We start from the raw sequence: 12878 nt of genomic DNA, 5'->3' as shown, positions 1-12878 counted from the left end.
CTTTATTGGCAATTGCATTGTTATATTTTCTTGTACATTACCCCAATTAGCATATTAAATTACATATTTTCTCCTCATTAACTGTATTAATCCATTAAGCGCTTCAATTTAATGGAAATTTTACCATTTTAAGAAAAGTTTCATGCTTATTTAATACTTGCCTGTACATGAACCGACACACTTTGTCAGCATAAAAATATAAATAATACATATATTTGACATTTTAGTGTGCAAAGTTTATGAGTATGATTTGCGAATAGTAAAACAACAACAAAACAAATAGTATAAAAAGATTCCTATATCATATCCGTGCATTTTCTCATGTTAATATGATTTATAAAATAAGGGGAAAAGGAAATCAAGTTTTGACTTGAAGGACCCCAAGAAAGGCTGCAAATTGAGTGCTTGTGAAACTATACAGCGCCATCTACAGAAGGCGGCTGGTACTGCTACATGTGGAGGACATCATCCCCATCATCATCATCCTCCTCCTCATCACCATCACACAATGAGCTTCATCTCACACATGGAAAAAACACACTCTTAGCTTTAAAAAAAAAAAAAAAAAAAAAAGAAATGGAATTATTTATTATGTAGGATGTTGGGGAATCTTTATGTCATGTTTAGGAAATGTTTGTCATATTTGATGGAATATTTAAGTACTTTTTCCAATACTTGTTTATTATTTTGGGAATATGTAGGTGTCGTATTTGTGAAATATTCATTTTGGATAAGGTTGTACTTTTGGAAATATTTGTGTCAGGCTTATTTATGTCATATCTGATGCACAATTTAAGTATTTTTTTTTTGAATACTTGTGTGTTATTTTTGGAATATAAGTGTTATTATTATTTGTTTTATATTTACATGGCATTTAGGGGATATTCATTTTGGAACGTAGGTGTAGTATTTTTTGTAACATTTATCATTTTCGCGGAATATTATTCTTATTACTGCTATTATTATTATGATATTTTCTAATGGAATATTTAGGTATTTTGGAATACTTGGAATATGTGTGTTATTTTGGGGATATTTATGTTGTATTTCGGGAATGCTGTATTCATACATTATTTTGGGGGATGTTACTGTCATATTTTGAACATTTTCTTTTATCGTTTGTGGTTAATTACAGGTGGCTCTTTATGTATGTCAATTTTTTTTAAAATGTTTATGTGCATCTTATTTGGTTCCTTGCCATGACCAAAGTAAATGTACACATACATTATGCATAAAGGCTTGAATTGATGCCAAAATAGACATAAAAGTCATTTACAAGGAATATGTACAATATGTCTGCTTGATGAGCAATAGAGTTGTTTGACTCTACAAAAATTGGATTTTAGGGCCCCAAACCTCGGTTTGAGAACCCCCATGTTCAATAACAAATAGGGGAAAGAGTGATAATCAATAACTTTTTTCTTTCTTTTTTTTTATTTAAAAAAATGCAGTTAATTTAGATGTACATATTTCATTTGAATGTTATTATGAACTCTGGCTGATGTTCCTTATTTGGACATGCACTTCCTGTAAATGAGTCAGAGCTCCTCATCTGGACTCCTCATCGCGCGTGTGTGTGCGTGTGTGTGTGTGTGTGTGTGCGTGTGCGTGCGTGCGTGTATGTTTGTGTGTGTGTGTGTGTGTGTGTGTTGGCATGTACTGCCTTTGTCTGACAAGTCAAGCTTGGGGGGGAATGCTGCAGGGGGGTGGGGGTCTTGTCGCTTTTAGAGGCACACACACACCGACACGGGCTTCATTCCCGGTGCGAAACCTCCACGCGAGCGCATCCCAGCTGCACTGGGAAGAGGGGAAGAGGGGGCCCGGCCGCCGCGCACGGATTGTGGGGAGCTACAACCGAACCGAACCGAACCGAGCCGAGCCGAGCCGAGCCGAGCCGAGTTTCCTACCGCACACCGGAGCCGTTTTTCTCCCTCGCGATGAGCTTCCCGCTCGGTCTGCGGCGCTGAACCCAAAGAGAGGGGTGGGGGGTGGGCGACGCACCTGCCAGCCCCTCTTGCGTACTGCACCCCGCTACCGAGGCAACTTTTGCGGTCTTTCCTTCTTCCGGACGAGGAGGAGGAGGACCGGGGGTGTGCAAAGTTGTCCCTCGTACTGCGGTGGTGGCGGTGGAGGAGGCGACGACAGCATCCTGATTTTTATTCATTTTATTTGTATTTTTTTTTTGCATTCTTTGACATTGTAAGCAGGCGACACGGCGGCTTGGGTTGATTTGTTTTCTTTCCTTTGCTATCCGATGGATATTCACTGCAAGGCGGACCACTTCGCGGCCATGCACCGTAAGTAGCACAACCCCAGTTTCATTGCTATTATTATTATTATTATTATTATTATTATTATTATTATCATCACACGTGAATCAATGTGCATTTCAAAAAAAAAAAGCTGCGTTAATGACAAAGTTGCATGCAGCATGTGTTTAAACGTGCAAGAAATATCCAGTTGTAATGTAGCCAAAATGATGCCACAATCATTCCAATGTACTCGACTCGCACGTGCAACTTGATATGATTTTATTCCAGTGAATAATTGATGTTTTTTTTGTGTGTGTGTGCGTGTGTGTGTTAGCCTCGTTCAGCAAAAAAAAATAATTGTAGTGTAATATGAGTTATTAGAGCTCGATCAATTATTTACCATGAAGCTGTGAAAGTGAACCTCAGAGGAGCGAGCAAGCTGCTGCACGTGGACTGTGGGAAAGTTGTTGTTTTTATGCTTAGAAATACATTTTTAAAATATGTTTACTTTTGGTTTGATGTACAAAAACATTAGTGTTTTAAAATGAAATTTATGAGAAGCGAGACAGGCTTTTCACACCTTGTTTTTTTTTTTGGGGGGGGGGAATTTATTTGTTGTTGCTTGTTTTAGAATTGTTACATTTTGTTTTTCCGGGACTATTTGGGGGACACTGGCCTCCTTCCCATAATAAAGTGAATTCATTACATTTGTCATTCATAATGTGCACTAAGCTTCCACAAAACACTACTTGCTGATTTAGAACAGCACAAAGTGAAATCAAAATTTAGCATATATATGAACATTTTATTTGTTTGGAGTGGCAAACACATGAACCTGTTTTTATTTATTTTATTTAATGTTTTTTTTTTTTTTTTTTTTTAAACAGACAAATGAATGTCATCAACTCAGCTTGACCGAGATGGCACGACTGCATCTGATGTTATTCAGTCGTCGTTGTTCCTGGCTCTCTTTATGGCTTTATGTAATGTTAGGCTGCCGGTGTGCGCGTGTGCTGCTGTTGTCTCCCACGTAGGGCACGGGGGTGTGAACCAGCTCGGCGGGGTGTTCGTTAACGGAAGACCCCTCCCGGACGTGGTGCGCCAGCGCATCGTGGAGCTGGCCCACCAGGGGGTTCGACCGTGCGACATCTCCCGGCAGCTGCGCGTCAGCCACGGCTGCGTCAGCAAGATCCTGGGCAGGTACGGACGAATTCACATTTCATTGAATCTTGGCTTCATTTTTTAAAGAATTCATTTTTGTATATTAAGCACTAAATTGTGCAAAATACTCACTGCTGGCATCGGTTGAACAAAATATCTAAAAAATGTTTTACGATTTTTGTGTTTTTTTTTTGTTTTTTTTTTTTACAAATGCAAACAGAAATGGATGTTTTTCTGACAGTTTGAAATGTTAGCACAAACGAATGAATGTGTACAATTGAATGCATTTTAGTCAAATGTGTTTTTTTGACATACAATAAAACCGCATTTCTGTGGTTGTATTACTTAAATGTATAAATATATATATATGTTGTTATCAAGGAGTGAATTTTGCATTTGCACTAGTGCTCGTGACTGATGCATTTTCCACTAATGGGAATTGAACAAAAGCTTTAAACAATGTACTCATTTTGACGATTTTTCAAAATGTAGTATTTTATACGATTTTTTTTATTATTATTTTTTTTTTAATGCAAACCGAATTGTTCTTTCCACAAGGTTTGCTGGAAATGAAAATCATCGTTTTTTGCAAAAGTTCTGCTAACAAACAAACATACATCTATAAAATCAGCACCTCTCAATCAATTTTAGTAAAATAAGTCAATTTCTTTGGGGACACAAAATCGAAGTATTTACAAGGTAAATCCTCAAAATAGTGGGGTTGCATTATTTATTATTATTATGTATTTTACCAAAACTTAATATGTGCTTGGTGGAGGTAATTCATAATTCTTTATGAATATTATTGGACTGGGCATACGGAGGAGGGGGAAAAAAGTCCTTTTAATTTCATGTACATTGGTCGCATACGATTCAAAGGTGCTAAAGTAACATTTTTTGATTATTTTCGAGGAAAAGAGGGGAAATTAGGTCAGTTCACCAGATTTTAATCATGTGCAACCAATGTAGGCGACATGATCAAATTAGATTTTTCAGCGTATAAAGGTGACGTGTGGGTGGGCTTGACTTGCTTTTTTTTTTTTAACCTGAGCTACGCCCCCTGTCTCATATTTAAAGGGCCTGTTTTGCGTGATTGGCCATAAAAATGCTGACACCCAGGGGGCAAAAATCGTTACAGAAAAATTTCACATGAATAGGGAAACAAATTTAAGTCTTATTGTTTTTTAATTATTATTATCCTTATTATTATTTGCATATGCAGGTACTATGAGACTGGTAGCATCAAACCAGGCGTGATCGGAGGCTCCAAGCCCAAAGTGGCCACGCCGAAGGTGGTGGACAAGATAGCGGACTACAAGAGGCAGAACCCCACCATGTTCGCGTGGGAGATCCGCGACAGGCTGCTGGCTGAGGGCGTCTGCGACAACGACACCGTGCCCAGCGTCTCGTCCATCAACCGGTAAGAGTGCATTTAATGGCAGGAGTTTTAAAACCAAATACATCATGCAAAACTCGTATCATAAATATATATATATATATATATATATATATATATTTTTTTTTTGCATGTAAAATAATTAGAATCTGTATATGGTCACTAACGAGATCTAATTGTATTAACAAATCTGACTTGACACGTTTAATGCAAATTATTATTATTTTTGGCATACATTTAATATTTTGCTATTGTCATTATTGAGGTCCTGCACGTGTCACACTTAAGAGCTGTTCTTAAAAAAAAAAAAAAATTAAATCATAATATTAGGAGCACTTCTCTGGTAGTCTCCATCAAAACGCAGGATGACCAATTAAGAGGGTCAAAACATTAGGAACAGCTTCCACTACGAATTTGACTTTCCTTTTTTTTTTTTGTTATTGGCTCTGTGAAGGCAGATTTGTTTTGCAGATGTTCCTAATAATTTGATCAATAATTAAAATATCTCTAGTGTCCATCAAAACGAAGCACATTCAGAGGGTCAAAACATTAGGAACATGTCTCATGTGATGCAGTGCAATATTTGTTCAGGTAGATCGTTTATTTTTTTTATTTTTTATTTTTTTCTGAGTGGGCACAGCTCGTTCAAGTGTCCCTAATGAAGTGGCCACACAGTGTTGCACGCACCTGCTCGATGGTGGTGGTGGTCCCTCAGCAATCAGCACGTGGACAACGAGGGGAGATCAATATGAGGGCGCCCACATCCCTTTTGGCGCCATCAAGCAGGCCAATCGTCTTTCTGAGCATGCGCGCAGTGGCGGCAGGGGGGCGGGGCTAACACTGCAAGCCTGTCAGTAAGATTTCAAAAGAAGGTGGGAAAGACAAAAAGCAGCTTGGAAAATAAAACGACATCTAGACTTCTTTTTTTTTTTTGGTGGTGGTGCATTTAAGGGAACTTTTTGTAGAAGGGAAAAACAGGTTTGTTTTTATCAAGTTAATTCAACTATGTGCACATTATTGTTAGTAGGGTGGCCACATTTGGCAACACGAGAGGGTCAAAATATTAGGAACGGCTCTCAGTCCACTGCAAACCACAACCGCAGTCAAACATAACGATAAATTTGCAACAAAAAGATATCTTGAATGCACCATCGGGGGGGAAAATATTTTAATCAAAATGGAATATTATCCTCACACATTTTGATGTGTGCATGCCTGTTAAAGTGCAATATACGACTGTCCATATGTATATAAATATTATGCTGCATATATCTCACAAAAATTTTCCACACACACACACACACGCACGCACGCACACACACACACACACACACACACACACACACACATACACACACACACACACACACCCGCAAACACGTCCCCAGTTGATGAACTTTGCTTAAGATGCACTGTTCCATAGAGGCATTACTTTTTAATGAGCTGATGGGTGAGAGCGTGGATGGACACACACACACACACGCGCGCGCGCGCACCCCCCCCCCCCCCACACACACACACACATTTTTTAAATAAGAAAGGGCTGAGGAAAATTCATTTCATGGTCCGTGCTCGCTTAAAAAGGCAACCGAGACACATGCGTGCGCGATAAATCCAAAATGTACGGATTAATACCGCCCCCCCCTAAAAAAAAAAAAAACATAAAAAAAAAAAAAGCCCCTCTACTCTCCTTTTTGAATTCCAATTAGAACGTTCGATTTGGAGTCAGCTCTCTTTGTTTATGTGGGAAATTGAATTGAGAAGCGTTATAATTCCATCAGACAATTTTCTAGTCCTATCAGGGGCTCAAACGGTGGAATTTATTTTTAGGTGCCATATCTCCAGGTAAATGTTTCATGTCTTTAGAACATAATATAGCATTAGCCTAATAGCGTAATTGCTTAAGTCGTTTTTAATCGTTTTTGGAAAACAAGAACAAATATATAACACATTACATAAACAAAAAGAGTCCAGTTAGCCTGAAGTTAACCTTTGCGGATTTCCTTGACCTAGAGGACTTGAGGATCTACGCAAACATGAAGAAAACGTTTTTAGTAAGCGCATTGGTGGTTTTTAATTATTATTATGACAGTAAGTTAAAATGGCTCGGGCACTTACGCTAGTAGGGAAACGATACGAAACAAAAGTTTTGTGCTCAAAACCAGGCCTCCCCCTTCACTTCAGACTGGAGTCGGTCTCGTTTTCCGCTCGAGCGCTCCCGACTGACCCCAGAACAGTCGACAAAATAGGACGCCGTACTCAAACACCTTTGGCCTGTATGATGATGTCATAGCCGAGACCAGCTACTAAAAAACACATGGCTTGTTATTAAAATACAAAAACCATTTTTGGGTGCTGTCCAATAGTATTGATTCAGAAACTTAGCGATTTTAATATTTCTTCAGAGGGGGAACATTCATTGATTCCCTAAAATTGTTTTGGAACATGGACGCCAAACTAAGCGAAGCTAACGCGAGGGACGAAAATGAGGAAAAAAAAGGACTGATTTCCAAATGATGGTGACGGGCCTCCTTCTCGGCGGGTGCGCCGCTCAGACCGAACAAGTCTAACGTGAGCTAGCGCGGGGGCAATAAGGAACTATTGCTTTCCTGTCACGTGTAATTTATAGCTCTCCATTTGCATCTCTCGGCCCGCGTGGGCAAATCCCGGACTTTTCCGATCGATGCGGCCTCATCAGCCTCGGCGTGCTGGGAGGTAGGGTGGGGATGGCGGTCCTGCAGAGGGTCTGGGGGGGGGCGTCAGTAGTGTGAAGCGTAAGGGCTTAGCCAGATATGGGTTCCAATCCGGCCTTCCATCCATATTCCCAAAAATTTCACGTTAGGACAAAATTGCCCATTTTGAATCGCAGCAACACCAGCTCACCCATGACCCTAATGAGGACAAGCAACGTAGAAAATGGATGGATGGAAAATGTCTTTTATTTGCGAAATGTAGACATTTGCAGCATTCGGCTGGAACGCTTAATGTTTCCATACCCGGCTAACATCTGCCTGGACTTGCAGGATCATCCGAACAAAAGTGCAGCAGCCCTTTCATCCCTCGCCCGATGGGACGTCCCTGTCGACGCCAGGCCATACCATAGGTAGGTACTGGGGCTCGCAGCATCACCGTGACCATTCTCATCATCAACATCATCATCATCATCATCATCAGTGGCATCAGCAGGAGCTTGGAATGGACTCACAGCAGGTCTTGATGAGTTTTTTTCCCCCTCCCCTTCCCTTCCGTCTCAGTGCCAAACACAGTGTCTCCTCCAGTAACCAGCGCTTCCAACGACCCAGCGGGGTCGTACTCCATTAACGGCATTCTGGGTATTCCGCGTTCCAACGGTGAAAAGAGGAAAAGAGACGAAGGTAGGATATGTTTATTTAAAAAAAAAAAAAAAAAAAAAAAAGGCAGTCAAGTCTTGCCACTGGAGTGTCTGTTTGTACCTTTTCAAAACTGGGAACATACCGGTGCCTTCAAATAGTTACCTCTTCAGGCTACGCTAGTACCTCCTACTGTAAGCCTATGGCTATTTTTCCCCAAAATACTGGACATCATTGTACCCAGCATTTTCCCAAAACCGCCCTTGTACCCTGAGTGATACAAAGGCTTGTCACTGGGGTGGTGTCCTCAAAGGTTTTGCTTTTATGCTCTTGACTTTTTCAACTTAGTCTTGATCCATTACTCTTAAACGCCACATCGGAGTCCAACAGATTATCCCGATGGGGTACATCGGTGCAGTTTTGCGGGAGTCCTACTGTAACCGCATGTCTGACAGTGAGGCACCCCACACACACACACAAAAAGGTATACTGCTTTCCACTGGCTTCTAACTAGCGTGGCATCCTCAAATGTTCTGCTTTTGTATCCTTGACTTTCCAGCTTGGTCTTGATCCACTGGTTCTAAAAACCGTCCAGTCCAGTAGTTATCCCATTGGGGTACATGTAGATTTAAGGGACATAAATTGAATCCTACTGTGTCAAACCTGGAACCATTCCCGAAAAAGTGTACTGTGTACTTAAGGATACAATGTCTTGTCACTGGAGGTGGAGGGGTGTCCTCAAAGGTTTTGCTGTTGTAACTTTGACTTTGTGTGCTTGGCTCTGATCTATTGGTCCTAAAAACAGTCCAGTCAAGTAGTTATCCCTAAGGTATGAGGGACAGTTATGGAATCCTACTGTACCTCTAATTCAGGGGGAAAAAACCCCCCCAAAAAACACAACCTCCAAGGTTCTACTTGTACTCTCGACCCGTCACTTTTCTAGCTTGGGTTCTAAAAGCCGTCCAGTAACATCAGAGTCCAATAACAATCCGTCCATTATTGTAGATTTGAGGGACATAAATGGACTCCTCCTGTAGCCCTATTTGTACCAGCGCAGGATTGGTTCATGCCTCCAAAAAGACGGGGAAAAAAAGTGAGCCTCATTCTTTACGCGCTGTGCTGAAGTTGCAACTCCGGCTCTCAAAGGCGCCATCGTTCCAGGCAATGACCCTTAATAAAGCACCTGAACTCGGCTACACTGCTGTGTCAATCCGCCGAGGAGTCTTTTTGATTTGAAGGCACGACCTCCACTATTGTCTCCTGCAATTAATCTTTATGGAAGTGATTAAAGGGCTTTAGATAATTACATGTCAAGATGATGTAGCCGACCACCCAGGTCAGTCAAGAAAGCCGCTGAAGCTCTGTTTTTTTTTTCCCTCCTTCTTCTCCTTCAACAAAAGCAACTTCATTGGCCAGAAAAAGGCCTGAGGCTTTTTATAGATTATTGGTTCTGAAAGCAATAGGCTTCCTCAATGACGCTACATGCACAAGCTGCTGATGAGAAAAGCTAAAGACGTGCGCTGGTGTTGTGAGGTGTATTTTGGAATGATGTGAAGTGCCTTCTTTCCAGAATGAGAGCTAATCAGAGCACGGCGGTCGTTGACATGGCGTCGTCTTTGTTCCGGCGTTTGCGGGATATCGAAGGGGGGGAATTGATGTTGAGGAGGTGGCGGGTGGTTGGAGGTGGGGGTGGCTAAGGCAGGGATGACTAATGACCTGTCAGAGGTAGATTTCCTGGCAGAGATCTAAAAGCCAGCATGACGTGGGCACGGCAAATGACATAATCAAGGGAAGCGATGCGATGGCGAGGGCATAATGCGAACGTCTGGTGTTTTCCAGGGTTCATTTGGAGCCGTGGCAGGACCCCTCGTATTAAGCGTAATGTCTCGAATGATGGAAGGTGCATATTTTCATGCAGATTGCTACTGAAGGGCAGGACGATATTAAAGGGCGCAGAGGAAGAGCTGAGCTGTTGAGAGGAGGTCCTCCAGGTGCTTCTGTGGTCTCAATTGATTCGCCTAATGTGACGCCATTTTGTGTGATTCGTCAAGCTTTAGTGTCAAATTCATTTTTTTCCTGCGGGCCACGTTGGAGTTACGGTTACCGTCAAAGGGGCCGCTATGACTATGAGACTATATAAATGTTTAATTGGCTCCTCATAATATTACATATACACAAAAAAAATTGATGGATAAATAGTTTTGAAATCAGAAGTTTTTTTCAACTATTGTTCAAGTTAAAGTAAAAAGGGGTTTGGTAAACGCAACAAAAATGCTATTAATGTTATTATTCATTACATATGACGATTTGAAATTTTAGTAGAATCGTGGAAGTTGACACACGATTTGCTTTCGCGGGCCACATAAAATGATGCAGCAGGCCAGATCTGGCCCCTGGGCCATGCGTTTGACACCTGTGCTTTATAACGTGGCTCAGTTCGGTAGATTTCCATTGGTAAAGGGGCCCCATAATACCCAAATGTCCCACTGCTCAGTACCCTTGGATGGGGTGCTTCAGTTCACTTGTGGAGGATGGCGCTCCAAACACTGATTTCTGACGATTCGCTGTCATCTTCTGCATGATAAAGAAGTTAAATGAAAACAAAAAAGAACCGGGGGATAGTGGTGGAAAGACTTGTTGCTCGTTTGCAATACTGACAGTACACTGCTCTGTAAAGCGTCAAATTTATTTTTCATTCTTGAATTTGTTGCCTTCTGAAACACTATCTTGTTGGTATGCCTACTCACTATCATAATCTGGATGGAAATGCAACCTGTTCTGAACGGAACTGTACAACTTGCTTGAAATGTTTTTTTTTTTTATATATGCAGGTGTCGCGGTCTAGGGTGGTGCCAGTTCTGGTACTGTTTTCAAAGGCAGGTTTTTGTACTGAATATCATTAGAAGAATATGTTTGAACCATACCATGGTAAACTTAACCCAAAATGCACCACTTGCTGGGGGGGGGGGGGGAACATGGAACAAAATATTATTAGAAAATATGAGATAATTCCCCTAACATATTGGTATTTATGGAAAAAGTTAGTGTATTCATGGCAAAAATGTAACATTTTCCTCGTAAAATATCACATTATCAGCATGTCAGCCATGTTTTCAGAGCGGGTTGTGGCGGGGCTCGCCATTGTTTTTGGATTTGGGCTCACGTTTATCTTGTTGGAAAGTAGACCATTATTATATATTGTGCTACCTTTTGTACATTTTTTTTTTACTAAATCCAAGGACTGTGGATTTTTGCATTTTTGGGTCCCGTTCATTGTGTTGTATTAAAGCCTATATGAGTGCATCGTCATTTTTGTTGATGATGATGGTCCCATTCCAATAGAACTGTATGAATGTCGTTTTGAAGCAAAATGCCACTCTGTGTCAGCTAATATCTCTGCGCGGCCACGTTTGCAGCTCGTACATATTGTGCACTGCTCGCTAGGCCGTAGTCCACAGTCAGTAAACGCCGCCACCGCATTTCCTCGCAGCGAGGCCTCATTTCACTCGGTAAGCCGCGTGATGATTATGGCGAAAGCAGTCATTATCAAGGCTTGGGGGCGGGGTGCGGGGGGGGAACAAAAAAAACACACACACACACACACGGGGACGAGCGGCAAAGGAGGGGAAGGGGTTAGTGCGAAACAGAGCGGCTGAGTATTTGTTCCCGTGGCGCTCTGCCAAGTAAGTTTCCCAGTCAGCAGTGCCCTTAAAAAGAAAGGTCCCGAATTACGGCGGCCATGTCAAGATAATGCGCTGCGACACGCGTTTATGTACACTGGGGCCGGGCCAGAGGAGCTTCAGGGACACGGGTGTCATAAGAGCCATTATCGGCAGCCATTGTGCCGCGGCAAATTAAAAGTAGCATGTAACACTTGGCAGCCATTGTTGGAGTGGGCCCCCGAAGATGGCTCCGTCGGTGACCGCGGCCGTCCACGCGTTGTACCGAAGTGACATGTATTAGAATGTGCACCGCTGCAGAGAAAAGCGATTATCGCGACACATTAACATCTGTGTACATCCCCCAACTAGTGGGCTCAGAGGCTTCAGTAGAGACAAAGGAGCAGCTTTCTTAAGTCTCTGTACCGTCATACGATATCATGTCCAAAAAGTCTCTGCTCCTCTCACCAAATCGTTGAATCTCCATCGTGTCGTGCGCAAAGTAACAGGCGGCGCGGCTCACCCCGATCGGGTCTTACGCCCATTTGGACGTCGGAAGCGTTCACGGAAAATAAAAAAGCAGAGCTTCCTCTGACTTGTATTCATCAATTAATATTTAAAAAGTAGTATATACATTACATCGTAAGAAAAGTATAATAAACAAATGTATTATTATTATTATACTTAATGTATATATTAAAAAAAAAAAAAGAGAACATTTACTAAATTAAAACAAAAAGTCCTTCAGTTAGTCCTGGAGTTGTTTTTTTGTACTTGAGTTAGGGCTTTTATACATTTTTTTATTTATTATTATGAATTTCAACAAGGGGCTTTACGTCTAACTTTACGACTTTATTATCATATTTTATTACTTTAAATATATGTCATCCATATATGACTATATTTTCCTTGTAATATTATGACTTTAGTCTTCTAAAATTGCAACTATTCACGTAAAATTACAACTTTTTCCTGTAATATGATGACTTTATTCAGGGAAAATAAAAATAGAAATTCTTGTGGTATTACAACTTTATGTAATATTACAAACTTTTTAAGTCTTTAATCCCATAAATATTTG

The 12878-nt window shown here is 41.2% G+C and overlaps 1 protein-coding gene across 1 annotated transcript in view; it reads left to right on the top strand.

Moving 5' to 3' along the window:
- The first annotated feature begins 2217 nt into the window (after window positions 1–2217).
- The window catches only part of LOC133469703 (paired box protein Pax-2a-like), a 28947-nt gene continuing 18286 nt past the window's right edge, over window positions 2218–12878 (top strand). Inside the window, 5 exon segments of the mRNA XM_061757097.1 lie at window positions 2218–2315; window positions 3287–3452; window positions 4636–4833; window positions 7833–7912; window positions 8064–8183. Coding sequence (XP_061613081.1) covers window positions 2255–2315; window positions 3287–3452; window positions 4636–4833; window positions 7833–7912; window positions 8064–8183 — 625 coding nt within the window. The 5' untranslated portion in view covers window positions 2218–2254.

This window comes from Phyllopteryx taeniolatus, chromosome 19 (genome assembly GCF_024500385.1).
Source record: "Phyllopteryx taeniolatus isolate TA_2022b chromosome 19, UOR_Ptae_1.2, whole genome shotgun sequence".
In the NCBI taxonomy this organism is placed as follows: domain Eukaryota; kingdom Metazoa; phylum Chordata; class Actinopteri; order Syngnathiformes; family Syngnathidae; genus Phyllopteryx; species Phyllopteryx taeniolatus.
The sequence above is the reverse complement of the archived record's forward strand: the minus strand, read 5'-3'. Positions and strand labels throughout refer to the sequence as shown.